The sequence below is a fragment of the Setaria italica genome, chromosome IX (genome assembly GCF_000263155.2).
Source record: "Setaria italica strain Yugu1 chromosome IX, Setaria_italica_v2.0, whole genome shotgun sequence".
Lineage (NCBI taxonomy): Eukaryota > Viridiplantae > Streptophyta > Magnoliopsida > Poales > Poaceae > Setaria > Setaria italica.
This window is the reverse complement of record NC_028458.1, coordinates 1,024,519-1,051,957: the sequence shown is the minus strand read 5'-3', so window position 1 is coordinate 1,051,957 and position 27,439 is coordinate 1,024,519. Positions and strand designations below refer to the sequence as shown.

General features: G+C 45.4%; 6 protein-coding genes across 8 annotated transcripts; 4 read left to right on the top strand and 2 right to left on the bottom strand.

The window, feature by feature from the left end:
- LOC101782261 lies at window positions 1-5,629 on the top strand. 3 transcript variants are annotated; one of them, XR_002675962.1, is made up of 11 exons: window positions 1-458; window positions 596-716; window positions 1,423-1,508; window positions 1,774-2,176; window positions 2,275-2,375; window positions 2,453-2,519; window positions 2,781-3,008; window positions 3,626-4,066; window positions 4,302-4,374; window positions 4,692-5,287; window positions 5,392-5,629. XR_002675962.1 is itself a non-coding variant. In XM_004981069.4 (10 exons), the coding sequence occupies exons 1-10, from the start codon at window positions 73-75 to the stop codon at window positions 4,940-4,942; spliced, it is 2,154 nt and encodes a 717-aa protein (XP_004981126.1). In that variant the 5' UTR covers window positions 1-72; the 3' UTR covers window positions 4,943-5,438. The 3 variants fall into 3 exon arrangements, 2 of the variants coding, with proteins under 2 accessions (XP_004981126.1, XP_004981125.1); XM_004981069.4 differs by having other exon boundaries at window positions 1,777-2,176; window positions 4,692-5,438; XM_004981068.4 differs by having other exon boundaries at window positions 4,692-5,438.
- Window positions 5,630-6,611: 982 nt separating this feature from the next.
- Window positions 6,612-9,871, bottom strand: LOC101781860 (G-type lectin S-receptor-like serine/threonine-protein kinase At1g34300). Its single transcript, XM_004981067.4, has one exon. The coding sequence runs from the start codon at window positions 9,532-9,534 to the stop codon at window positions 6,970-6,972; it is 2,565 nt and encodes an 854-aa protein (XP_004981124.1). The 5' UTR covers window positions 9,535-9,871; the 3' UTR covers window positions 6,612-6,969.
- Window positions 9,872-12,506: 2,635 nt separating this feature from the next.
- On the top strand, window positions 12,507-14,146 carry LOC111255866 (KH domain-containing protein At1g09660/At1g09670-like). The gene is made up of 2 exons (XM_022823456.1): window positions 12,507-12,666; window positions 13,372-14,146. Exons 1-2 carry the CDS (start codon window positions 12,522-12,524, stop codon window positions 13,599-13,601), a joined length of 375 nt encoding a protein of 124 aa, XP_022679191.1. The 5' UTR covers window positions 12,507-12,521; the 3' UTR covers window positions 13,602-14,146.
- On the top strand, window positions 14,044-15,900 carry LOC111255865 (protein argonaute 4B-like). Its single transcript, XM_022823455.1, has 6 exons — window positions 14,044-14,146; window positions 14,275-14,340; window positions 14,499-14,562; window positions 14,668-14,779; window positions 14,880-14,953; window positions 15,659-15,900. Exons 1-6 carry the CDS (start codon window positions 14,088-14,090, stop codon window positions 15,710-15,712), a joined length of 429 nt encoding a protein of 142 aa, XP_022679190.1. The 5' UTR covers window positions 14,044-14,087; the 3' UTR covers window positions 15,713-15,900.
- Window positions 15,901-18,808: 2,908 nt separating this feature from the next.
- Window positions 18,809-21,703, bottom strand: LOC101781457. Its single transcript, XM_004981066.2, has 2 exons — window positions 21,274-21,703; window positions 18,809-19,012 (listed from the first exon to the last, which is right to left on the bottom strand). The coding sequence occupies exons 1-2, from the start codon at window positions 21,588-21,590 to the stop codon at window positions 19,003-19,005; spliced, it is 327 nt and encodes a 108-aa protein (XP_004981123.1). The 5' UTR covers window positions 21,591-21,703; the 3' UTR covers window positions 18,809-19,002.
- Window positions 21,704-23,896: 2,193 nt separating this feature from the next.
- On the top strand, window positions 23,897-25,443 carry LOC101763523 (G-type lectin S-receptor-like serine/threonine-protein kinase At1g34300). The gene has a single exon (XM_004986077.4). It carries the CDS (start codon window positions 23,972-23,974, stop codon window positions 25,238-25,240), a length of 1,269 nt encoding a protein of 422 aa, XP_004986134.1. The 5' UTR covers window positions 23,897-23,971; the 3' UTR covers window positions 25,241-25,443.
- Window positions 25,444-27,439: the final 1,996 nt, after the last annotated feature.

Sequence of the window (27,439 nt, the reverse complement as noted above, 5' to 3'; positions counted from 1 at the left end):
CTGCGCCGCCTCCTTCCTCGGTCACCAACTCCCCCAGTGGCCAGTGCAGTGTCCTGCACGCGTGCATGAGCGATGAGAGCTCTCTCATCGCCCGCCGCCTCCTTCCTCCCGGGAATCCTCAATCCCAGCGCAAATCCTAACCCTCGCGCGCCTCTCCGTTCGGCGGTGGCGGCGCTCTCGCGGGGCCCTTGCCCTTCCGGCCGCTCCGTCGCCGCCGCGGCTGCCGCCGCCACCGGGGACCACTGGGGCGCCGACCACTACCACGGCGGCGGCCACGCGAGCTCGCAGGAGGCCGCGGCCCGTGCGGCGCACGGCGTGAAGTGCGACGTGGACGTGGTGTCGTGGCGGGAGCGGCGGGTGCTCGGGTCCGTGGCCGTGGCCGCCGACGTCGACACCCTGTGGCAGGTCATCACCGACTACGAGCGCCTAGCCGACTTCATCCCCAACCTCGTCCAGAGGTCCGCTGTTTTTTCCCCCTTCTCATGCCTCTGGTGATCTCATCTCAGTTTGTCACCTGTGGACTGTGACTCTGATTGCACAATGATGATGGCTCGTTTGAAGGTGTCTGATTGGGGAATTTTGTTCGTGATTGCAGCGGGAGGATTCCGTGCCCGCACGAAGGGCGGATATGGCTGGAGCAGAGGGGACTGCAGCAGGCGTTGTACTGGCACATCGAGGCCCGCGTCGTGTTGGATCTCCAGGAAGTCCCTGATTCCGTACGTGCTTTGATCTGGCCATGAGCCAACATGTCTTTTCTTCTTCTTTTTGACCGAAAACTGTGAGGCAAAAGCCTCCCAGCATGATATATTAAATAAAGAGTAAAGATAGAGCACACCTGTCATTCGCAAGTTAGCAAGTTAAAATATTGATCATCAATCTTTCTGGATTCAGGACATCAATATTCTCCACACACGTTGAGCTGAAATTCACTTTATTTGACTAATTTAAATTATATCTATGTAAAATAAGTTTTTATCAATTTAATTGACATGGCAATGCTTTTATAGAGTATATGGACCTGGATGACACCCGAAGCCAAGTTTAGGGTGCTAGATCTACATTCTGATAGTACAGGGACAAATGACACCCAAGCCCAGCCTAAGTTTAGGGAGCCAGATATGCATTTTGAGAGTACGGGGACCTAAGTGACATAGCCGGACAAGTTTAAGGACTGGCTATGCACTTTACACTTAAATAAAACATGGGAAGTTATTTACAAGAAATAAACTAACTGGAGGGGAATCTGATATTTTCTTCTTGTAGAGATGTGCTACTGCATTATTCTCTGATGTTTTCTTAGTTGTATACTTGTATGGGTTATAGTTAACAAATCCGAAAATGATGAAGGATGTCCCTTCTTTTGTACTTTATCAATCTACATTGCCTTACTTGGTTAGCGTTTGTTAACAATTCTGCTTTCAGATTAATGGACGAGAACTCCATTTCTCAATGGTAGATGGTGACTTCAAGAAGTTTGAAGGAAAATGGTCCATCAGATCTGGTCCAAGGTATGCATCTTAAGACCATTTTTTTCTGAGGATAACTGGAACAGGAGGCCAATTAATAAAGATATAAGTGAATTGCTGTTTGTGATTTTTTCCCTTTGATGAATATCTAGCTTAATTGCACCATTCTCTTATCTTGGTGTCCAACTGATGCCTGAGAGTGAAAACAATTTCCATTTGTTTCATAGATGCTTAAGAGGTCTCCAACTTCTAGTGAGCAGAAAAAGATATTGAGTATAATATGGCCTATATTGTTTTTGTCTTCTAGCAGGTCCTCTAGTGCAATTTTGCTGTATGAAGTTAATGTGATACCAAGATTTAACTTCCCGGCAATATTTCTTGAGAGGATTATAAGGTCGGATCTTCCTGTAAATCTTCGGGCCTTGGCTTGTAGAGCTGAAAAGATTTATTTAGAAAATCAAAGATGTGGTTTTTCTGCTGTGGATTCGAAGCCATCGTCCACTTCTTCTCAGCTTAAGTTCCATAGTTCAACAATTGATACTACTTCTAGTAAGTTCAAAGAAGCACCTCCCACTTCTGGTGTTGGTAGTGTGCTTCCGTCACCTTCTTCTGAGTTGATTGGCAAATGGGGTGTATATGGAAACACATGCAGAATTGATAGGCCTTGTGTGGTGGATGAGATCCATCTTCGAAGATTTGATGGCCTCTTGGTAATTTACTAGACTTGTATTATTACTAAATGGATTATTAACCATCAAGGAAACGGCACTAAATGTTTGTCTTCTCCTGTGATACGGTCTTCATGAAGGAACATGAGGGGGCTCACAGGTGTGTTTTTGCTAGTATCACTGTGAAAGCACCAGTTCGAGAGGTATGGAATGTTCTCACGGCATATGAGAATTTACCTGAGTAAGTAGTTCTATCTTTCTAGAATCTTTGGAGTTCAGTCTTTATTACAAGTATGTCTAACAAAAGCTATTTGATAGATTTGTGCCAAACCTGGCTATCAGTAGGATTGTCCTTCGTGATAATAACAAGGTCCGCATAATGCAGGTAGGATACGCGGTTATCTCTCTTGCACACTTTTTGGTTAACTATTTTTACTAGACCATATAAAACATACCTGGCTTAGGTTGTCGATTGTTTTACTACAGCATATAAAGTTCTCCTGTGATACAGTCTTTTTAATTGTTTCTGGCTTAGGTTTGCTCAATTGTTTTCACTGTGCTTAGCTGAATGAAAATTATGTAAATCCAGTCCCATAGTCTGTGATTTTTTTGGAACCATTTTTAACTTTTGAAATCCTTTTTCTAGGAGGGTTGCAAAGGCCTACTGTATATGGTCCTTCATGCCCGTGTTGTTATGGATCTTCGCGAAAAACTTGAGGAAGAGATCAGCTTTGAACAAGTTGAGGGTGATTTCTACTCATTCAAAGGGAAATGGCGCTTTGAACAACTTGGTGATCAGCACACCTTGTTGAAGTACATGGTTGAGACTAAAATGCATAAGGACACATTTCTCTCTGAGTCTATTCTTGAAGAGGTATAACTGTATAGCAAACTTGTATTCATGTAGCTTGTCACTAGTTATAAAGAAGATCTTAAATGATAACTAAAAGCTTCCTAAAAAAATGATGACCAAAGTAGGATATCTTAAATGATAACTAAAGTAGGTCTTAATGTGCACCCTATCTTCAGTTTTGGTTATTACTGATGATAACTATACTAGTGCTTTATGTAGTGCTTGTTTAAATACTTCATGCCTTCTAAGTTTATTGCCGCTATTTAAAATTACATATCTGATCATTTCAAAAAACAGTTTCATATAGAAGCTAGCAGGGATTGCTTTTCCAGTTTCTTTGTAGCTTAGGCATCACATACTCAAGTATCCAAGCTAACAGCTTAAGAGTCTCTTGAGACCATTCCTATTATAAGTCAGCAGTATTTTCACCATGCAAACATTATGTTCGATATACTACTAAATATTTTTTAGGATGTCTAGCTGTTATGACAATAAAGTCCAAGTGACAACATTTCAGGATAGCTAGGACACCGAAAAGTTGTGATCATGATTTCTGAATAGGCTGTTGCGATTTTTTGGAAGTTTAATATCTTTAGTGATAATGGAGCAAATTGTCTGCTTTCTTCATTCTATTCCAGATCATATATGAGGACCTTCCGTCAAACTTGTGTGCAATCCGTGATTATATTGAAAAGGCTGGAGCTGAAGGCAGCAACTCCACAACTCATTCTGCTGCACCAACACACCCAGATATTGATCATGCAGAAGACAGGCAATCAGAGAAAGAATCTGCATCTTGCTCCTTCAGTTCCATGAAACAGAGACCAAAAGTCCCTGGCTTGCAAAAGGACATTGAGGTCCTCAAATCTGAGCTTGAGAATTTCATTGCTAAGTACGGTCAGGATGGTTTCATGCCTAAGAGAAAGCATCTTCGGTCTCATGGAAGGGTGGATATCGAGAAGGCAATAACACGAATGGGTGGATTCAGGAAGATTGCCAGCACAATGAACCTTTCCCTTTCTTACAAAAATCGAAAACCAAGAGGTTATTGGGATAATCTGGAGAACTTGCAAGAAGAGGTGATACTAAATATCTTTAGCTCCCTCCTCTGCTTGCTAGATATCCATCATAGGACAAGACTACAGGCATAACAATATTAAGCTTTGAATTGTTTTGTACCATGTGCTGCAAACAGAAAGAGTTAAAACATGCCCCGCTTAGATTGCTAGTGTGAACGACAGTTAGCATTTGTTCCATTGAATTTTGCAACCGTGATATGTTCCATTGACATTATCATATGATCACTATCTACAGATCAGTCGGTTCCAGAAGAGCTGGGGGATGGATCCTTCTTATATGCCAAGTAGAAAATCTTTTGAGAGAGCAGGTACTTAATTACTTATATCTGGCACTCCGAATCAATTTTCAACGCAATTCAGGACTGTTAGTTCAGGACTGACTAATAAAGTTGGATATCTGTAGCCCTGTCACTGCATCATTTTCAACGCAATTTAGCATGCTAGTGCTGCTTATTATTATAAGGTTATCCATTTTAGCACAAATGCCTTTTGCTGTATGCCATCATTACTTGAAAATGGAGGATTGTTTCCTGTTATCAGGCTAGATGTCCAAGTTAGAATTGGTGTGGTAGAGTTTCCTTATCTGGCTTTTGAAATGATTTTCTTGCTTTGTTCTTGTTGGTAGGTCGTTACGACATTGCTCGGGCATTGGAAAAATGGGGTGGCGTGCAGGAGGTTTCACGCCTTCTTTCTCTTGAACTAAGGCGGCCTAGAAGGCAAGCTGACTCTGATGATGAGAGGCAGTCTGAATCACCAGCTGGCAGTGGCATTACAAAGCAGCATGGAATGAAACCTGATAAAGCCAACACGTCCCTGGACGCACATAAATGGCTCCTGAAGCTGAAGGATTTGGATGTTAACTGGGTGGAATATTAGATTAATAAGCTTCGAAAAAGAAATGCTGTAAATTGGAGGTGATCTGGAAGCATTCTTTTCCATCGTTGGAGGTGATCTGGAAGCATTCTTTCAAAGAAGCTGTAAATTGTGTACAGAAAAATTGCAATGCACAGGCCAACCCATGCTGAAAGGTTACAGGCAACAGGTTTTCATTTGTCAACTGTCATGACTCTTGGTCCTCAAGTGTTACTTATCTAGAAGTGTCGACTACTACTCCCAGCTTTGTTGCAGTCAAATTGATCCGTGGATTTGACCAAAGACAAACCACTAAACGCAAATGGGGGTGTTGATTGCATGTACCTGTTCAAAGGTGTTTAGAGTCAGGTGGTCAATCGTTGGGGTTAACTCGCGTTCACAGGTTACTGATGATGTCAGTTGACCGCTTACTTGTTGATGTGAGTTGACTTGACCCTTCTTTTTTGACACAGAAAGAGAAGGTTACTGTCCAGTAGTTTCAATCAGCACGGTTACATTAGTCTGTCAGGCACAGTTACCTTCGGTGTTCCCTGCTTCATGGCAAGTAAGGTAATGAGCCGGCGAGGACGTTCGTCAACGAAGGGGCATGATGGTTTGCTTCGACAGGTAATATGTTGTTGGCTATTAGCGGGTTTTGCTTGAGAAATCAGATTACTAGAAACCGAACTTTAAAAAATTTAATTTTCTTAAGAGACTGCTGCAGACAGCATATGGAAATAGCTGTTGATATGTGGCGTGGAATAGCTAAAAAATGGAAGTAAAAAAAAAAGGTCTCATCTTCGAATTGAACCCAGGTCGCCTGATTCATAGTCTGGAGTGCTAACCACTACCCTGTGGAACCGTTTCTGTCTTCCCTCTAGATATTAAACTATAAGTAATCTTAACAATGCAATGACCATCACGATTGGCGCCGGCTCTAATAGTCTAGCTGAGTTGTTCAGGATGAACATGGAGTCATGGACTCGCAAAGACTGATGATCCTGCAGTGGAGATCCCTGTTTTTTTCTTTTGTTGCGTACGACAGCACTTCTCAGAGCACGTGCGCGAGGAAACGTTCAGTGCGGTGCTGCTGTGGATGTAACCACAAGTCCTCAACGACTTCCCCTTCATCCACTGCTGCTGAAAGCGACAAGGAGACTAGTGCAAGAACAGGCCGCTGTGCCCTGACAAATCTGGTGGTAATTAAACACGGCCTGACACGAGGCTTAATCACATGCGTGATGTGTTGCAACTCGGTGCTGCCTGTGCTTGCAGGGATGGCGCAAGGACAAGATGGCTGCCCTCTCCCTTCCAAGATTTGAATGCAACTTGATGCGGGAATGTGATCATGGGGCCCAAGCATTGAACCGCATAAAAAACTGATGGAGATGTTTGTTGCAAGATTCCCGTTCATGCTCCACCAAGAATTCCAGCAGTGTGCCTGAGAAAAACCGAAGACCTTGACCTGCAACAGTATGATGTAGTGACAGTCTAGCAGATGAGCACTATGATATTGATAAGATGCAGTCTCTTCGGCTGTGTGAGCTGCTTGGAACCTTCCTACTTCCTAGATCAACGGAACTACTCCCTCTGTCCCTCACCACGTTTCCCAAGCAACAGATAAAAAGGGACGGAGGAGGGAGGGAGTAGTTGGGATAAAATTCAGAAGTCCAGGCATGATTGATCCTGCATCTGTTTCTAAAAAAAAGAGAAAATTGCCGCCAATGCTAGGACAATACATCGCCTACATCTCAATTATTTGTACAAAATACAATGCCCATATCAAAATCCTGCTACTTACAGTTACATATGCAGATGCAGTATGCAAACTCACTAGAAGTGAACAACACTCTGTTTTGTTGTCACAACCAGAACAAGATCACCAGACGTAACAGCAAATTCAGCACATCAATTCCCTAACCGCTCTATAATCTGTACATTTCCTCTTCCTTCCAATGGAGCATAGAAGCATTAATTTCCGCATGCTTCAGCACCCCACTTTGTTTACGACGCTACGGGTTCAGATGATCTGCCATGGAAGATGCACCTTATTACATCGTCATGTACGGCTGCGGCGATAGCAGCTGCCGCGACACCCTCTCACGGTTCGTGGCCGACGTCGAGCGCGCCAACGCCATCTCCTGCTCCAGGTTCGGCGACGTCGTCGGCGCGATCGGGGCCGACGAGGCAACCGTACTCGAGACTATGCTCGTGCTGACGCCACTGCCGATGCCGGTACTGCCCGTGGTGGTGCTCAGGAAACTGTCCGACGACTTGGGCGGCGGCGGCCTCTCGAGGTCCATGATCCCTTCCAGCATCTGCACCACCTTCCCCATGGACGGCCGCTGCGCCGGCTGCTCCTGGATGCACCAGAAGCTCACCTGGAGCGCGCGCTCCACCTGGGCCATGTCGATGTCTTCCCCGGGGAGCTTCTTGTCGATGATGTCGAAGATCTTTCCCTTCTCGTACTCCTCGTACGCCCACACGGAGAACTTCTTCCGGCCGGTCTCCTCGGAGACGTCGAAGTTGCGGTGGCCGCTGACGATCTCCAGCAGGACCATCCCGTAGCTGTAAACGTCGGACTTGGCCGTGATGGGCAGGTTGGCGAGCCACTCTGGCGCCAGGTACCCCCTGGTCCCCCTTACGCTGGTGAGCGTGCGGTGGCGGTGGTCCTTGGGGTTGACGAGCTTGGCGAGCCCGAAGTCGGAGACCTTGGCGTTGAAGTGCTCGTCGAGGAGGATGTTCTCGGGCTTGATGTCGCAGTGGACGATGCAGTCGCGGCACTCCTCGTGGAGGTAGGTGATGCCCCGCGCGGTGCCGACGGCGGCGGCGAAGCGCGTCGGCCACGGCATCTTCCCCCCCGGCGCGGCGCCGAAGAGGAAGGCGTCCAGCGAGCCGTTCTTCATGAACTCGTAGACGAGCAGGCGGTGGCGGCCCTCGGAGCAGAAGCCGATGAGGCGGACGAGGTTGAGGTGGTGCGTGCTGCTGATGGTGGCCACCTCCATCCGGAACTGCTTCTCCCCCTGCTCGATCCCCTCCAGCTGCTTCACCGCCACCACCGTCCGGTTCGCCAGCACGCCGCGGTACACGGCGCCGAACCCGCCGGCGCCGAGCTTCTCCTTGAACCCCTTGGTCGACCGCTGGAGCTCGCGGTAGGAGAACTGCACCGGCGCGCCCGACGCGTACTCCAGCAGCGCGTACTGCGCCGACGCCGGCCCGTACTTGGGGCTGTGCCGGCAGAACCACCACCAGAGCGCCCACTCGCAGAGCACCAGCGCGGACACGGCGCCGAGGACCACGACGGCGACGACCCAGGCGCGGACGCCGGAGCCGCCGCGGGAGGAAGATGTCGCGGCGTCGGGGGCCGGGTTGGGCAGGCCGGGGAAGCAGACCTTGACGAAGGACGTGCTCGGCAGCGCGGCCGACTGGTAGGCGCTCACGAAGTTGGAGACCTTGAGGAAGCAGAGGCCCGACCCGTCGGAGAGCGCCGTGGACGCCACGCAGGAGCCGCCGGAGAGGCAGTTGAGCCGGCAGGCGGTGATCCCCACGAAGAATTGCTCGGTGGTGATCTCCGGCGGGTAGGTGAGGAACTGGGTGTTGTCGAGCTGGAGCATGGTGGAGTTGCCGGGGCAGTTCTGGAGGTCCACCTTGCGCTTGCAGCCGTCGCGGGGGTTGGAGGGGTTGCTGAACTGGAAGTTGAGCGACGGGCACCCGCAAACCGGCGACGTGCCGTTGTAGCTGCACACGCCCATGTTGCCGCAGTAGCCGAACACCTGGCACTGGTCCGCCACCGCCGACCACTGCTCCGCCGCCGCGTTGCTGCCCCGCGCCGCGCTGTAGGCGCGGAAGTTGCCGTCGGCGTCGAGGCGCACGAACCGCATCATGTCGCCGCTCTCGCCGTAGTTGCTGCTGTACGCCACCACGACGGGTGCCGTCAGCTGGCCGTCGGTCAGCGACACGATTCCGTTGGTCTGCATCGTCAGCGTCGGCGAGCTCAGCGTCTTGTTCCCCGTGAAGGTCGTATTGTAGCCCTTGTTGAAGTAGGTGACGGTGTTGGCGCCGCTGGTCCACTTGAGCGTGAGGTTGCCGGAGCTCTTGTCGACGGAGAAGACGTAGGGGCCGGAGGTGAGGTTCATCCCGGAGGTGAAGTTCTGCGACATGACCACCGTGTCCGTGGGATGGTCGAACGACTGCCACAGGGTGGCCGTCGAGTTCTTGAGCACCAGGTTGCCGCTCTCCTGGACGGCCGCGGCGGCGACGCCCCGGCCGCCGGTGTTGGACGACCATAGCACGGCCCCAGATCCATTGACGAGCTGGAGGTCGCCGTTGGAGGAGAGGCGGAGCGAGCCACCCGAGTCAACGGCCGCGCCGGCTCCCGCGGACCAGACGGGCACCCCGCCGGCGTAGGTGATGGCGGCGACGAAGAGGGACGGGGAGGTCGGGGACGCCGTGAAGGAGAGCGAGAAGGTGTTGTTGGGCGAAGTCCACGGCGCCGAGTTGCCCGGTGAGAGGGTCGACCCCAGCGGCATGTCCGCGCCATGGGAAAGCAGCGGGAGGAGGAGCGCGAGGCAGCAGAGGATAGCAAGATCCCCGTGCTTTCCCCGCAAAGGCCGCATCTTTCCGGCGATTCGGGGCGGCTGGCTTTCTCGGATGGCGATTGCGGACAGAGAGGCAGAGAAGAAGCTAATCAAGGCAGCAAACCCCACCTCCCTCTCCCGCGGGCCATGGCGTCTTCTCTTCTCCTCTGCAATCGGTTAGATATTTTAGCAATCCAGGCTGTGAATCTGGTCCTGGCACGACTGGGAAGAGGAGATTAGGAAGGGGGGAATTGGAACTGGGGAGGCGGGAGCGATACCAGGAGAGAGACGAAGACTACTAGTAGTAGAGCCATGGAGGATTGGAGATGTGCAAGCGTTTAGAGCGATAGTGACAGTGACGCACATTGACTGGCTCCTCCTTGACGAAACTACCGTAGAAACAGCAAAGAATAGAAATTATTGCTTGGTCAAAATGTCGGATCAAATCAAATCTCCCAATTCTTGTACTAGTCCGCAGCTTTGGCAGACCATTAGGACATGCCTTTATACCGGGATAAATTCAACAGTTCAAAATGGTGGCGCAAACAAAGTGATCCATTGTTTAGGGTTGACTGTTCTAGCTGTATTTCGACCAAAAAGAGACGAGAGACTAGTCCTGCAAAAAGAAGAAATAACAACAGGGACGTCACTAACTTTTCCAATTCATCTCTGATTAGGGGCATCAAATCTCGAGCATGCTCTTGTAAGCTGGCCAGGTCTATCTGTGTATACAGCATTACGGTAGCAGTACGGTACGTAGACGTGCGAGAATTTTTAGTGGTGTAGTGTCTCTCGGATGGCGCAATCACGGCCATCCATGGCACTACCGACGGCCATGATGAGTCTTGACCAGGTGCAGGTCTGGACTGGCTTTTGTGGCGGGTGGGCGGGTCAAGGTCAACATGGGCGGCTTAGACCCACCACCCTTTTGTCTGTTCCTTCCATCTGTTTTTTTTCCCCTTCCAGAATTGAGCTAGTATTTCCTTTGTATTTTGTTGTTTTCTCTTCCTTGGTTGACTATCTCTGTATAACAAAATGTGAAGAGCGGGTGGTTCACATGATACCCCTGAAACGGATTAAATAGGAGCATAATGACAGATCGATGTGTCACCAAGTATTAGGATGGTTGTTGGAGAACTGTATCAATTCTATCCATCTTCTTTCCTTTTTTTTAAATTTCTTTTGCGCAATATAGTTTTGAATGCATGTATTTTGCTAATGCTATCCATTCAAATCGACTTGATTCAGCAAATGTTACACAAAGAAAAACTTCCGGCATTTTAAAAATACTTGTATATGCAAAGTGGTTAGAACAGCACACATGTATGCGTGATTGTACTCTTTTTTTTCCCCTGTCGTTTTCAATGGTATTGTTGCTGAAACGTTTTGTCATTCTCTAATATTTCTCATGTACTTCCTCCGTCCCCTATTAACTGTCGCTCGGGAACTGTGACTATCGCTCGGGAATGAATTCCCCTCACAATCCTAATTCCTCTCACAATCCTAATTCCTAAGTGACAATTAAATCGGGACTAAGGGAGTACATGGTTACTAGAAGCAAGAAGGGACAACTGGACACGCGACTGTCCGCGCCCCGAGACGTTAGAGGCGTCAACGAATTCGACTTTTGGTGTTTCTTCGTCAAAGAAATACTATGAGGACTCTGTTGCTCAAAATTTGTGGGCATGTTGACCATTAACAGCTCCAGCAACACCACCCAGTACATCACTATCCCAACACAACGGCGAATCATCAACTCAGACACCAATTGACAGCAGATTATGAGCTGCAGTATGGGAAAAGAACACGCGCCAGGGGTTGATTAAACGTACGGTCAAGATCAAGAAACGGAAGGGAGCGCGTTTGTAGTTGGAAACGGAGAGCATTTGCCGAACTAATCTCAGACTGGGCCGCCCAATGCCGGCCGTTCAAGAAGCGGCGGGCTGTGTCTTTCCTCCTAAAATGGCCCACTTACGGCGTCCAAATAAAAACTGGGCCCCGGGTGCAGCAAACGGACCCATTCTTCGATTTTTTTTTTGGTTGTGTTTGGAGTAACAACAGGTGAACAGCGAGAGAAACTTTACTTCCCGCCCGTAGGCGTCACGGGAGTTCTATGAACATTGAATAGGAAAGTCCTGTTCCCTTGAGCTGCTTGCATTGCAGAATAGAACTGCAATAACGTCAACTTGTTCACCTGAGCTAGTGGTTCTGCTTGTAGAATAGGACTGCAATAACATCAGCCTATTTGCTTGAGCTAGCGGCTGCTGCTGCAGTCACTAGCTTAAGCGAAAGCGAACAAGCTGACGTTATTGCAGTCCTATTTAATGTTGGAAGTAAAGTTTCTTCGCTGTGTTTAATTTTGCCATCTCCAAGCCACTGGCTCGCGCCATTATACGCGCAGGGAGGGCGACGGCGGATTCTCCCAGTCTGGTACGCATGCAAGATCTTTGGCATGCATTTGATTCGTCTCCCAATGGTGCCCAAGTATATACTACTGTAAAACTACCCGACTGCTGATTAAACAATATAATATATATGCTGGGTGCAGTGACTGTTCTGCATGCAGCGATGGTGGGCGATACATACTATGCCCTGGCCCGGAAACGCCTGCGGATGCCATGCTGCTACACGTAATATGCCCAGCGCCGGGTCCTCTCCTACTTTTCTCCTCCCTCCTCCTCCTCGGCTCCTCATCTCATCTCTTCTTCCTGCAACAATGCTGCTAGCTACCAATGATATAGGGCCTGCAGGACTGCAGGAACATAGTAGGCCTGGCAGGCACATACCTGAAGTGGAAAAAGGTAAGATGGCCGCAGCAGCAGCTGGGAATTGAACAAGCTGTCATGCCGTCTCCTCCTCGTAGCTGTTCTCGTGATTGTTGGTACGACGATCACTCTCAATCTAATCTATTCTTCATTTCTTCTCCTGCATCTACATGATGTCCAAATCACCATCCATCGATCGGCGGTAGACGATGCATGCCTCCTCCGATCCGATCTTTAGCATCTCTCTCGCATCTCCTGTGGATGCATGCGAATGGAACAGGTGACGCCGCCGTAGGCCGGCGCTGGAGCTTGTTTGGCAGATACCTGGCTGAGTTGCTTGCAGAGAGGCAGAAATTGGCCCCATTCGTGCAAGTTCTTCCTTTCTGTACCTGGCTCTTGAACCAAGGTTTGTTTCCTTTGCCTCCAGGCATTATTAGTGTTACTGGTTTATATATTTTTTTTGTTACTTTAACAATTTTGTTTGTTAATGGTGTGAAACATTCATTATCACAAGTTGCTATGTTTAGTTTTCTTCAAGTCTTTTAGGTTAGGGCTGTTAATCATGCATCCCTGTGCACTTTCATGATTGCCTCAGCACTTTGTCTTCTTGGATTTTCTGTAATCATATCATACCATTGTTGTTCAGAGGAGTTAATTAGAGGATTGTTTTGACTGGATTTTGTTGTTGATTCATTTTTTTCAAATATCCCAATATACTATTGCCTGTTACTTTATTTATGGTTATAACAGGGTAATATTCCGTTGAGTTCTGGCCCTAAACAATATCTTTTTGTTCACATAGTTGACTTCACACTCTAGAAAACGGCTGCTGTTGTGTCAAACATAATTTTTTATCTTAACAATGGTCATTGTCCAGCTTATGCGTATCTTAAGAATGGTCATTGTGCTGCTTATGTCTATTTTTAGCAAAGTTGAGTGTCTACTATCTCATTGGCACAGTGCGTTAGTTCATGTCATTGTACAAAATTTGGAAATGCCACATACGTTGCTTTTGCCCCAGTTTAGAGTGGCATACAAAGTATTAATGTCATTATTATTTCCAAGTTATATGTATCATTGTCTAATTGAGTTAACGCTCTATTTAATGCAGAGATTTTGCGGGCATCTACTATGGCGCCTAACCATAATTTTGTTGAACCTGAGAGAATTGAGCATGGTAGCCCATTAAGGTTACCTGGCCACCCAGTGAATGGTCAGCCAATGGATCTGGAGGGCGGCTGGTCAGAGATGCAAACGGAGGTGCATATCAGACAACTTTTTATTCCTTTTTGTATTACATACTTGTTTGGTCATTGGATTTATAAAGTAGAATGCGAATAGGTTTTGGACATTGCATATTTTATTTGAGTATGCTATGCATTTTACTTTGGAGCTGCCACTTATTATGAGCAATCCAACCTACCAATAGAATAGTCTTTTTTTTTTTACACTTGGACATGGGGTTAAATAACATGGCTTGTAAATTGTAATAAGGAGAGCATTAGACATGCCATATAGTTTGGACACTTGGACATGGATTAAATAGCATGACTTGTGAATTGTAATAAGGAGAGCATTAGACATGCCATATAGTTTGGACACTTGGACATGGATTAAATAGCATGACTTGTGAACTGTAATAAGGAGAGCTTTAAAAAATGAAGATTATTTTTCCATGTCAGACTTTATTGCTGACAAGCATGAAATGTTCTGTTACTGTTTATGGAGATTAGTCGTTGTTTTAGATATTTTTATCGAGGACCTTGCATACGTGAATGGTCTCTTATATCAAAATATAGAGCTTTGGTGCGCTCACAATCACCTAAAATGGAAATGATTGACTCCTTGTTTAAGCCAAGGGGAACTGATGATGATGGCCTGATTCGGTAAGAGATTTACTTTCATTACCTTGTTAGGTTTGAGCAATGTTGTGGTATACTTTGGTAAATATGCTGTATGTTCTAATGACATGGTTTCTCCGGTCACTTGTTGGAATTTGATGTTGTTTTTTCAGGGAGTGTCTGATTGACTTCTACACCAGTTCTGGGAAGAGAAAGCCAGATCAAATCATCATATTCAGGTCAGTTATCATTTTAAATTAACTGGTTGCAAATTTGGGTAGCGGACCTTTTTCTTTTGGGAATAACAATGTAGTCTGGTTGTGCAAATTGGTTGCTTGTCTCCAGTTTCCTCTGTTTTATCATAGCACCAAGCTGATGTTCTGTGTCTTTATTATAGGGATGGTGTTAGTGAGAGTCAGTTTAATGAGGTGCTGAACATTGAGTTGGATCAGATAATAGAGGTACTTCATAAACTTTCTTGGTTCTATTCTATTTCAAGGTTCCTTTTATCCAAGTATCCTATACTGCTTGCTTGGCCATGCTAAAGTAGTTTCTGGCCTTTTTAGGCATGCAAGTTTTTGGATGAAAAATGGAATCCCAAGTTCACATTGATTATTGCCCAGAAGGATCATCATACGAAAATTTTCATTCCTGGCGCTCCAGAAAATGTGCCTCTTGGTAATTTCTCTCTCTCTCTCAGCAATGTGCTGCTGCAATTGTAGGCCAATTTCTATGTGACTGAATTGTTATCTAATAATATCAATGGCTTAATCTGCAGGTACCGTTGTGGACAACAAGGTCTGCCATCCAAGGAACTATGACTTCTGCATGTGTTCCCATGCTGGAATGATAGTAAGGATTTTCTGCCTTTTTAGTTCCGTTAATTAGCATTTGGTGTAGTTTCGTGTATGTAATTACATAGTTTAAATACCAATTTAAATGCCCACACCCAATGAAACTACTAATTCAAATATCAATTTATACTGAAAAGGCTTTTATGCTATCAGTTGGAAAGTTTTTGTAATTCTGTTGGTCCTGTAGATGGCAAAATCAGATACAGTTATATGTGGTTGTTTGTGCTGTTGGCATCTGAAAACTGGTAATGGCCAACCTAGCAAGAAAGCCATTCATCCAGGGGTGTTGATGGGTTACCTTGTTCCAATGTTTTGTATTAAAATTTTTGAATTTGATGAAATTTTTACAAAAATTAGCATTGTTGGTCCCCCCTAACAATGAAAAAAAGAATTCCTGGCTACGGCCCTGGTTACCTTGGTCGACCAGTTATGTGAACCAATTCTTGTGTTCTTTCTTATCTTGAGCTCGCTTTTGAATGGCATATGTGTAGGAAGCTGGAAGGAAGCGTGCTTTAGTTGATGTGTGTAGATATGGCAAAGGAAATTGTGAAAATAAATGGTTATTCTAATGGTGAATTCTTTCTGCCTTGCATATTCAAAACAATTTGTGCTCTACACATTCATTACATTATGCACTGCTAGCTGACACTAATTCATTGTCATTTTTATCACCAATCAAGTGAGCAATTATTTTCTTATACAGTTTTCAGGCCATCCGTGCAAATATAGATATGGCTCCATTCAAGCTGGATATTGATGATCTGATAGCTGATTATGCCAAGGTAAATTTTGTCAAAAAAAATTATGTGTTTTATGTATGTAGCTGGATATTGATGTGTGCAAAAAATTATATACTTGGATGAGTTGGTTTGGAAGCATGAGATAGTGTTCTACAAAGACAAGTATAAGAAAGCAACCAGAGAGAAAGAGTGATTAAAAACCAAGGTATCTACCCCGTCAGTGAATTTTCTATCTATTTCAGCTGTACGGATTAGAATTTTATATCGATACAACTGCACTTTTAATTGTGGGCTGTTAAGTGAAAATGATTAGTAAGCATATAAGTCTGGAGCTATTCAAAAGAGTGTTAACCATATTATTTCCTACCTCAGAATTATCTCGGCCCATCTTCAGCAGCTTCAAATGAAAATTTGGGACAGCACCAATTCATATGTTATCTAACTGTCGTTAGACTGCAAATTACTTATCCCTTTTAAGTTATTCATATCTATATTTGTGCATGGCTGTAACATAATTCTTGTGTTTTTGGTCAGATTACCCTTTGATGATAATGCAAATGTTCTTGGTCTGATCATATGTTCTCCTCATGTGCATTCTGTTAATCGTTTGTTGTTGGTACCATGTCACTAAATAAGCTCCACGTACATGCATTTTGGTGAATACGTCCATTTTGGTACCATGTGCATTCTGTTAGGCAATTATATTCTGCTTGATGAATACGTCCATTTTGGTGACTATAGCTTGGATGCATTAGTATATCAAAATATGCACACTTACACACCGTATATGAACATGCAGCTTTGAGGATGAACTGAAGCTTGTCAAGCTAAGAGGAGAAACTATGCAGGTTCATCTACAGAAACACTAAGGGATTATTTGTTTGATATTGTACAATGTGTTGGGGATTGCCAAAACATAGACACCCTCGAGCGTCGATCGTAGTGTAAAAAAATTCTTTAACCTCACAAGTTGCACGATGGCAACAAGAAGAACAAAACACACCTGGTCATCCTTCAATTTTTTCTTGGTTTGCTTTTCTGAGCCTTAAATTTGCATTTTTCTTACTCAAAATCTTCACAACAGTATGATCCAAACTAAGCTTGTTAATCTATTTGTCTCCATGGTCCTAAACTGTTCGATGAAATGCCACCAACCAATGTGAATATTATGTAATCAGCTTTGCCTTTTGTATCCAGATTTCTAAATAAGAGATCAATTTAATTACTTTTATGTGTGTTGAATTATTTGAGAGAGTAGTAACCTTTGACAGGGAGACAATCAAAATTTCCTGATTCATTGGCTTCTGAGTCACAGGTTCTTTTGCATGAGATATTGCACCTATGGTCGTTATATTTAACTGATGTTTACATGAAGTCCATGTAGAATTTGACTTTTTTTTCTTCAACAAAGGGCAACGTTACATTATATTAACTTGAGAGGCCAGCGTGCCTTTGATATGTCCAAATAATTTAAAAATTTCTGTATATCTAATCTGTCTATCTGGTGAGCAGTTTTTGTGGCATTACACTATATTTCCAAGCATATTTCTCTTGACAATGAAGATGCTTTTCCATGACTGCACTATCCAGTATTGTAATCTGGTGTGCAATTCCTATGAGAAAACCGTTAACAAGGTTGTCAGGACTCACGATTGGTGGTTCCATACAAATGTCAGGGCCTCAAATTTACAAGATGGTAAATTGTGTTGAATCGGGGGTACTAGAGTTTGAGGAATCAAATAAGTTGCTACTTGCTAGCTATGTCGGTACTCAGAACCGTCTTTTATTTTGTTAAAAATGGTAATAATTATGTATGCACCTTTCCATGTCCTTCATCAAGGAGTTGTTCTGCTACATCCGTCTTTTATTTTGCAGGAACCAAAGTTGTCCAATGCATCTTTGTTACTACCGTGGATCCTGCTTCTTATTATGCAAGACAACTAACGCCCAGCGTACCTTTACATTTTTTAGTTGTTCAAGGGGATCATCTTTTAGTAGTTTAGTTGATGACAGATTGCATTTAAGCAACGCAAGGAGGCACCAGTCAGTTCAACCTACACATGACAATAATTTTGTTGTGTTGTCTCACTTTTATGAGAGGGTGCTGAATTTGATCCAGGACAGGCTAGATAAACATTGCAAGAATTCTGTTACTTGGGGTTAGGAGTACCGACCTACTACTATGGAAAATTTTACATGAGATTCAATTCAGTTGAAGGTAACTAGCTGGTCATCATTGTACATATCTTTTTTTCAGTTTAGTTTTGCACAAACTGGTGCTTGATCGGGACATAGGTGTTGTATACTGTCCATATCTGAAGCAAGTAGCAGACTACTCAAACAGTGTCAGAATCTGTGATTTACCCATTGTATGGCGCTTAAGGTATACTCTCTTGTGATTTCTAAATGTAAACGGTGCTGTTACTTCTAGGTTTAGAAGTAGATCGGTGTACTCCTTGTGTTTGTTAATTTCTTAATAGCAGCACTTAACCGCCTTTGGATTGTGTTCAATAATTCACACTTCCATGCACGGTACTTGCGTGGCACGACAAATACGCAACAAGAAAATTAGCCGCCATAACACTTCTTACGTGTCCACCTTTACTCACGTATATTTGTAACTAGAGCTATTTTATATTACATATGTTTGTAACTAGAGCTATTTTGTATAAATAGCTATCCAAGGTGCAGCGCACTTTCATCTCTTCAAACTATGCCCTTTCCAAATAGTAACCACATTAAGAGCGAAGTGAGCACAAAGGCGTTATGACAATACATAGAAGTAGGCAACCAAAAGCTCAGGTATGAATTTTCCGTTGTTCAAGTCATTTCTTCCATCATATAATGCATCAAATTAGCGTAAAGGCGTTATGACAATACATAGAAGTAGGCAGCCAAAAGCGTAGAGACAAATTTTCCGTTGTTCAAGTCATTTCTTCTATCATATAACGCATCAAATTTCTACTGCTTCAACATGAAAGTTGAGGAATTACTTTCGATGCCGCAGAACTATGTCATCTATTCAGATACTAAAGAAGCTATTTTTCGATCAAGATGCACAAACTCGCTGGCGAAACATGACATAACCTAGACCACACCATAATCGCAGTGGCTAATCTAAACCAGAAAAAGCTCTGGAATCAAAATTATCAATCAACAAAAGCTTTTCTTGCTCAAGGTTGCAGTTGTGTTATTATCAAGCCACTCCAAACAGATACATCATTGGCACTGATTACATGTTCAACATGGAGCAACCATACTTCAGTACTACTGGTAAACTGCCGATGTGCTGATCCTAGATATGCCCTCACTGGCCCCTGCACAGAGCAATAATGTTTCCATGAATAAAGAGATGGCAATTCATTCTTTTGAAAGAGAAGACAGCAATTCATTCAGGAACAACAAACACACCAATAACTGCTTATGTCTACTTCAAAGTTTTCATGCAGCAACAAATGCATATTGTTTTGACTATTGACAATCAGATAAAAAGGATGTTTGTCAACAACAGATTTGTGTTGTCAGTCTAGACTCCACATTTCAATGTTGCCTTTTTTAAGGAAAAAACATCCAGGAACAATAAACACACCAACAACTGCTTATTTCTACTTGAAAGATTGTACACAGAATAAATGCATACTGTTTTGACAATCAAATAAAAGGATGTTGTGCAGCAACAGGTTTGTGTTATCAGTTCTCAGCTTCTACATTTCAACGCTACCTTAAGAAAAAACTATTGGATTTCTCTGTAGCTGGCAGAGCAGACCTTTTATACTGATCAATTAACAAAACATCTATAGTAATTCATATCAGATTTGAAAGGTAATCTTGTAATGTGCAAACTGCAAATTTGTAATACTGTCAAAACTTTTCTTGACTTGTGACACATAATGCGTATTTTGTGGTGATGCAGTTCACAAACTCCACTCTAACAAAATCTAATCTGAACAGGCATGCCCTGCAATTGCACTGCCATAGTTGCTAATATTTGTCAACTAGCTAAAATGGATGACAAATAGACATTGAAGGTCAAATAGCTTAATAATTAGGATTCGGTTAAGTATGGGCACTTGTGAAACAACATGACCATAGAACCTGATATGAGATAGTATAAGCTAAACGTACGAGCTTTGTACAACAATGATAGCAAAGCCTGTTTTTCAGAAGTTTACTCTATAATAATTGATGAACAAATACAGGAAGAACAATGTCTGTGTGTTAATTGTTAAATGGAACATTCATACAGCCATTATCAAATATACATAACTCTTTTTTGCTTGAAGTTGAATCATAATTACCATCTCATAGCAGTCATTAAATCATGTATAAACAGTGTATAAAATCTCCATTAGCTGCTAGTCTCAATGACTCAATGGCATTCATCAACTTATATAGTCCAGGCAGCACAGTTAATTGTGGGAAATAGTTCCAAGATTAATTTTCAAGCACCACCATGAACCTATATGGCTATATCAACCAATTTGCAATGTATTTCAGGCTGTGTACCAAAGGAGATATATACTACATACATGTCATCAGGAAATTCAATATTTCACATAAGAGTGTTTAACCACCATGACGGTTCATTACATATACAGCATTTACATATCACTAGAAAAAATCTGCAAGAACTGCTAGAACACTCAGTAGAGTTGATTTAATATTCTCAACAAAACATCACAGGAGATGCAAAACATAGACAGAAAAGGAACTTCCCTTGGAATAACTCTGTTAACTAACATGAAATATATAGAGTAAATTTCTGGATCAGGTAATTTACAACTTATGAGTCTATTTTATATGAATGTATCCATAGGTAGCTAAAGCAACCTAAACCTTTTATTTTCTAGAGTTACACAAATATCAGTTTCATTACTGGATAATAAACTTGACGGTCATAGCTTCGCTATTTAGGGCCCATCAAATCTTTAGATTTCTGATTTAGGACAGTATATGTCACTCACCTATTTATTAAACATTCCTCCTACATAGACCATTTTTTCTACATATCCAAAAGTGGTTGATCAGAACTTTGCTAATAAGAGCACTCAAAATTCCAGCAATTATAAGTCATCAAGGACTAGGAACTGAACAGAAACGATCCAAACTCAGCTAGAAATTTGACCAAAGGTTAATAAAGATGGAATGCAGGATTTGCTACCAAATAAGACAATGGGGACAATCGCAAGTTAGTGCTGCAAGGCTGTAACCAAATAGTTGCTGCACCATATGGCACAAAAATTACCAATACCACGACATCTCATTTCGCACAATTTGTTACTACCATCATCAAACGGTTTGTAAATACAGCATGTCCTGGCGCTCATAGCTTGTACCGTACACACACGTTCCCTTAGGGAGCCCAACAGAGAGTCTTCCGTCTCCAGTTCAGGTTCCCACACGAGCACCTAATCAAATTCTCCATTTCACAACCTAATCCGTCCCCTTAGTTGCAAATCCCACATAATTTCACTCAGTCCTCACAGCCCCCGACTAAAAGTCGGATCGAGAAGGTAGACACGCAAGCAAAAGGACAAATGAATGCATGGAGAATACTGGCGGAGGGGGTGACACTGACCTGATCTTCTTGATGAGGATCTCGCGGAGCTTCTTGCCGAGCTCCTGGGACTTAACGCGCTGCATGAGCGCCTTGCGCGCGAGCACGCGCTTCTCCGAGTCCTTGACGTGGTGGTGGGTGCGCGCCCGGATGAGGCGCTCCATGCCGCTGGACCGAATCTTGCGCTCCATGACCGACAGCGCCCGGTCCAGGTTCCCGTCCCTCACCTGCACCACGATGCCCCGGGCCTGCTGCAGCTGGCCGCCGTGCGCTGCCTCCACCGCTGACGGGCGCACCGCCGCCGCGATCCCCCGCGACGCCCTTGCCAGCGCCTGCATCGTTTCCTTTCGTATCCTCTCGCCGCCGCCGCCGCCGCCGCCGCACACTTCTCCCCGCCTACTCGCGTTCAGCGTTGGATCTGGGCGTCTGTACCGTTCGTTTTTCTTTAACAGTTAGACCCCTGTCCTCTTTTAAATTTCCGTTATAGTTCAGTAGGGCACAACCATTCTGGAAACAAATTTGCAAATGCCCCATGGAATGATTCCTCTTCTCATTTCACCGCCAAATCGCAATCTCTCGCTCGCGGTGTCGGCACCGCCAGGCCAACAGCGCCCGGTCGAGGTTCCCATCCCTCACCTACACCACAATGCCCTGGGCTACAGCTAGCTGCCGTGCGCTGCCTCCATCGTTGACGGGCGCACCACCGCCGCGATCCCCCGCGACGCCCTTGCCAGCACCTGCATTGTTCCCTTTCGTCTCCTCTCGCCGCTGCCACCGCACACTCACTCTCCCCGCCTACTCGCATTCCTCGCTGCCTTCGCCTTTCGTTAACGGAGCGTTGGATCTGGGCATCTCGCACCAGGTACCGTTCGTTTTTCTTTGGCAGTTAGACCCCTGACCTCCTTTAAATTTATGTTACAGTTCAGTAGGGCACAACCATTCAGGAGAACAAAATTGCAAATGCCCCCAGTGAATTGCTTCCTCTTCTCATTTCACCACTCAATCGCAATCTCTTACTCACGGCGCCAACACCGGCAGGCAATTGCGAGCCGCCGCCCTCGCTAAGCTCCTCAGCCGAGGGGAACAGGAGGAGACGACTGCGACCCGGTACACTTCCTCCTCTCTCTATCTCTCTCCGCTGCACTAGCCAGCAATTGCTCCCGACGACGCCGAAGGGTTTGTCATGGTGGAGAGAAGCTCAATGTTGGAACAAACATTCGTTGCAGTTAGTCTTTGCCGTTTGGTACAAGCCCGGTCGAATTTGTCGTGCTGTGTTTGTTTTGGATCTTAACCTGTGGCTGGTGGTACCTTAGTTGTAACAAAATGCCCTATCTCTAAAAGGTTCAGCCACAACTACAAACGGAACCCATGTGTGTTGTTATCTGTTCATGTTCTTTTTTAGCTTCTCAGTAAAAAATGTACGACTGCCTACCGGCCCAAGAGTACATAGAAGAACGGTTATATGTGATGAATGGACTGTTGAAATAAATATTGATGCCTCATGGGCTTGTATGTGATTGAGCCAGCTGATAAATTTACTACGGATGTGCTTTCTAACATATGTCGTGCCACCCTTTTCTATTTATCGTTGAAACTGAGAAGCTAACTGCTCAAGATGAGGGTCATATGCTCACTCTATGGACAGTGTGGAGAGAGAGAAATTCGAGAATTTTTAACAACAGGAAATCTACAATCAACATGATCTTTACAAGACTTAAAGATGAAGATGTGATGTGGATCATAGCAGGGGCAAAGCATCTCTCCACTCTGCTGCCGCGCTGTTGATGCATTATACTCTCTAAAGTGTAATTAATAGCTGTCTTCTCCTTCTTTCGCCTTTTGGTGCTCTGTAATTTTTCAATCTGGAACTCCTTTTTAATATAATCGGCAGCTTTCCTACCCGGTTCGTTTCGGAAAAAAATATGAAAAGTTTTGCCGGTTATTACATTTTCTTGTGAGGTACTCTTGCTTATTTTCACAGCTTCGGTCCAGCTCCTACATTTTAGTCCTTAGTGGCCGGTGTGGCCGTTATAATAATTAAATGTTGAAGGATGTTTATGAAACTATGCAATGAAACTGATGCATTGAGAGTGCAGTTTCATTTCATTAAAAAGTTGATATGGCAGTTTTGGTAACGGTGCTATGAAACATGCACCGAGACTGGCCTAAGGTATCGGAGAGTGTCTATTGGTACAATTGTCATGTCCCTTCTTGCTTGTTGTAAATATTACAATACCGTGATGCTAACATAATGCTGTATAAATAGATCATGGGCATGATCTAGAACTGATACTCCTTATCAGATACACGGATTGGAAAAGTTCGTGACTTCCCTGTTTTTTTTTAGTACTCGTCTCGTCTCTTTTGGTCGAACCACAACTAGAACAGTCACCTTAGGTATAAAAAAAAAAAAGAATAGTCAACCATGAACAACTGTTCTGTTGACCCCCAGGCCTAGTGATGGTCTATCAAAGCTGCCAACAAGAATTGGGAGATTTGACTTGGCCATTTCCAATCTGTCAGTCCACAGTTCTAGCAAGTCAGGCAGTCAAATTCCTCCTTCCCGCCTCGTGCGAAGACCAGAATCTCAGCCTCGATTGCTATATATCTCACCATTTGCAGGGACGAGAAGGGAGAGGGAGGTGGGTTTTGCTGCCTTTGATTAGACATCTTCTCTCTACCTCTTGTCTCTCTGCAATAGCCCGGGATCGCTGAAAAGATGCCAGCTTTGCAGCAACGTCCCGGGGATCTTGCTCTCCTCTGCTGCTTCGCGCTCCTCCTCCCGCTGCTCTCCCATGGCGCCGACATCCCGCTGGGGTCGACCCTCTCGCCGCGCAACTCGGCGTCATGGTCGTCGCCCAACAACACATTCTCGCTCTCCTTCACGCCGTCCTCGACTTCCCCGTCCCTCTTCGTTGCCGCCATCACCTACGCCGGCGGGGTCCCCGTCTGGTCCGCGGGCGCCGGCGCCGCCGTTGACTCGGGCGGCTCGCTCCGCCTCTCGTCCAGCGGTGACCTCGAGCTCATCAACGGATCTGGGGTCGTGCTCTGGTCGTCCATGACCGGCGGCCAGGGCGTCACCGCCGCGGCCGTCGAGGAGAGTGGCAACCTCGTGCTCAAGAACTCCAAAACCACCCTGTGGCAGTCGTTCGACCACCCCACGGACACGGTGGTCATGTCGCAGAAATTCACCTCCCGGATGAACCTCACCACCGGCCCCTACGTCTTCTCCGTTGACAAGAGCTCCGGGAACCTGACGCTAAGGTGGACCAGCGAGAACACCGCCGTCACCTACTTCAACAAAGGCTACAACACGTCCTTCACGGGGCACATGACGCTGAGCTCGCCGACGCTCACGATACAGACCAACGGCCTCGTGTTGCTGACCGACCTCCGGCTGACGTCGTCCCCGATCGTGGTGGCGTACAGCAGCAACTACGGCGAGAGCGGCGACATGCTGCGGTTCCTGCGGCTCGACTCCGACGGCAACCTCCGCGCCTACAGCGCGGCGCGCGGCGGCGACGCGGCGTCGGAGCAGTGGTCGGCGGTGGCGGACCAGTGCCAGGTGTTCGGCTACTGCGGCGACATGGGCGTGTGCAGCTACAACGGCACGTCGCCGGTGTGCGGGTGCCCGTCGCAGAACTTCCAGCTCAGCAACCCCTCCAACCCGCGCGACGGCTGCAGGCGCAAGGTGGACCTCGAGAACTGCCCCGGCAACACCACCATGCTCCAGCTCGACAACACGCAGTTCCTCACCTACCCGCCGGAGGTCGCAGCCGAGCAGTTCTTCGTCGGGATCACCGCCTGCCGCCTCAACTGCCTCGCCGCCGTCTCCTGCGTGGCGTCCACGGCGCTCTCCGATGGATCGGGCCTGTGCTGGCTCAAGGTCTCCAACTTCGTGAGCGCCTACCGGTCGCCCGCGCTGCCGAGCACGTCCTTCGTGAAGGTCTGCTTTCCCGGGCTGCCCAACCCGCCCCCATCGCTGTGAGCTTTGAACTCCTGCGAAAAGCATCGGTAAATAGTAAATAACGGGACTACGGGAGCGTCTACAGAGCATGTGAGTGTTTTAGGGCTCCCAAGACATGATTAACCATGTAAGTATATTTGAGATCTATGACTCGTATTTGATCTATCTTTGTACTAAATAAAATTAAGGTGGAGTCACTGACACCCGACCCGATTTTTTATTTACACCGTTGTTAGAAATTAAAAGATGAACTAACCGTAGCTAAGATATGGCAAATTCATGTGTTTGGAGACTAAAAAACACTTGAGTTTTGTTTAACTCACTGTCATAAAGCACAAATCTTGGCATAAACCTAAGGCGCCAAAATTGCCGAGTTGGAGGCTTGTGGACCCAGGTTGTCTTCTAGACTGGGCCACCAGCGAGCGGTCCAATGAGGTTGTCTTTCCTCTTTGGACGGCCCATTTACAGTTTCTGAAAATACACATTAGCCAGTTTTTCCATTAGCACCACAAACACGGGCTTGGGCTTGGCCGAGCCGGATATGAAATCGTTCTTGGACAGTGCCAGAAACTTCAATGTTTTTTTTCCCAAAGGAAAAGTCTCAAACAAATAACCAAAGTTATTAAACACTGGTTTGAATCGAACACATTGGATTCACATATGATTGCGACACTTGCATGCCAGGGCACGACGGAATATTTCTCTACACTCTACAGCCTGATCATTTGGCATCAGAAACCGAGTCGAGTGAATTAATGCCCAAAGTCAAACCATCACAGAACTAAACAAAACAGGATGCAAACGAACAAATGCTGTTGCGTTACGTTTTGGCTTGTCCAGAATTACAAGCTTTGGAGACGAACTCAAGCCTCAAGCAGATTAATTAAATTCTACAGAGCGCAAATCCCTGTCAAGTACTCCAGTGATGATAGCTGTCAACCAGAATTTAAATTTCGCTGAATATTCTCTATGAACGCGTTACATCGATGCTTTCAGGAGTTTTAAGTTCGGTGAGAGACAGCGATGGTCGTCCCCTGCTGGGTCAGATGCTCTTCATCAGCTGCCATTATTCTGGAGCTCGCTACTCGATCCGACGAACGAACAATATCCTGAACTGAACTGACGATATCATTGGCAGCATGATAACTCATTTGGCGCCTATGATTTCTCGGAGATAGCTTTGAAATTTTTCACCAGCAGCTTCCTTTTGACGGTTGCATCGCGCGTCGGCGATAGATACTTCAGACAGCGTGGTTTTAGGGTTTCTGTTGCTGAATGGTAGAGCAAACTAACAAGTGCCAAACTGGTCAGAATCGCAAAGCAGGTCGTTTCAGCAGATGCACAGACCATTTGCTGTACTAGCTCTGACAACGATGTCTGATCTCCAATCTCAACGGAAGATTCTGCTCATGAAGCCAAATCTTCTGCTTGCTCTCATAATGCAAACAGCTGACGGTATTCAATTCGTCGTGTGAATTCTTTTATCCAATGAAATTGTGCGAGTGACTGAACTTCAGAGTTCAAGTTGCTTGTACTCAAACGAGGACAGAGTTGTAAACTGCATGCACAGCTGTGATGTAAGCCATCATACATGTAGAAGAAAAAGTCTATGCGTTGGTTTATTTTTGAAGCTTCAAAGGTGCATAATCCCAAACAGATTACCTGAGTCACGAATCCAATCTGACTCTGGAAGCCTGCTTATTTGATTGGGGATTTGGGATTGATAATGTCAGAGCTGACGCGCTGAATGCGAAAGTGACAACAAAGATGTTTGAGTCTTGTATGGTTACTTCTAGTAGTAAACTGTACGTTTTTGTACCACAAGCTAGTTTCAGTTGTGGGCTTAAGCTTGTACAGCTGCATGTACACTGCAGTGTGATCCAAGAATAAACCAACTACAAATCATGGGCACATCGTGTATAGCAGTTGCTAGATGCTAGACATGGAATTTTATCGGTTAGCATTAGGGCGTTGACTTGTACTACTTACAAGCCGACCACGATGCCTTTGGTTGACGTAACTTAACCATCATGCATTGTCACGCTTGCGTCAGTAGTACGTGTAACGCTTGTATTTTCCATGGCTCTGTTCTGGAACTGTGTGGTGCTTATTGTTTCCTGCATACAGCATTGTACTGTATTCAGTATAAAATATCTGAAAAGCGGATATTTTTAATTGGGAAACGCTGCAAAAATCAACGCTAATATTCTGTACTAGTGA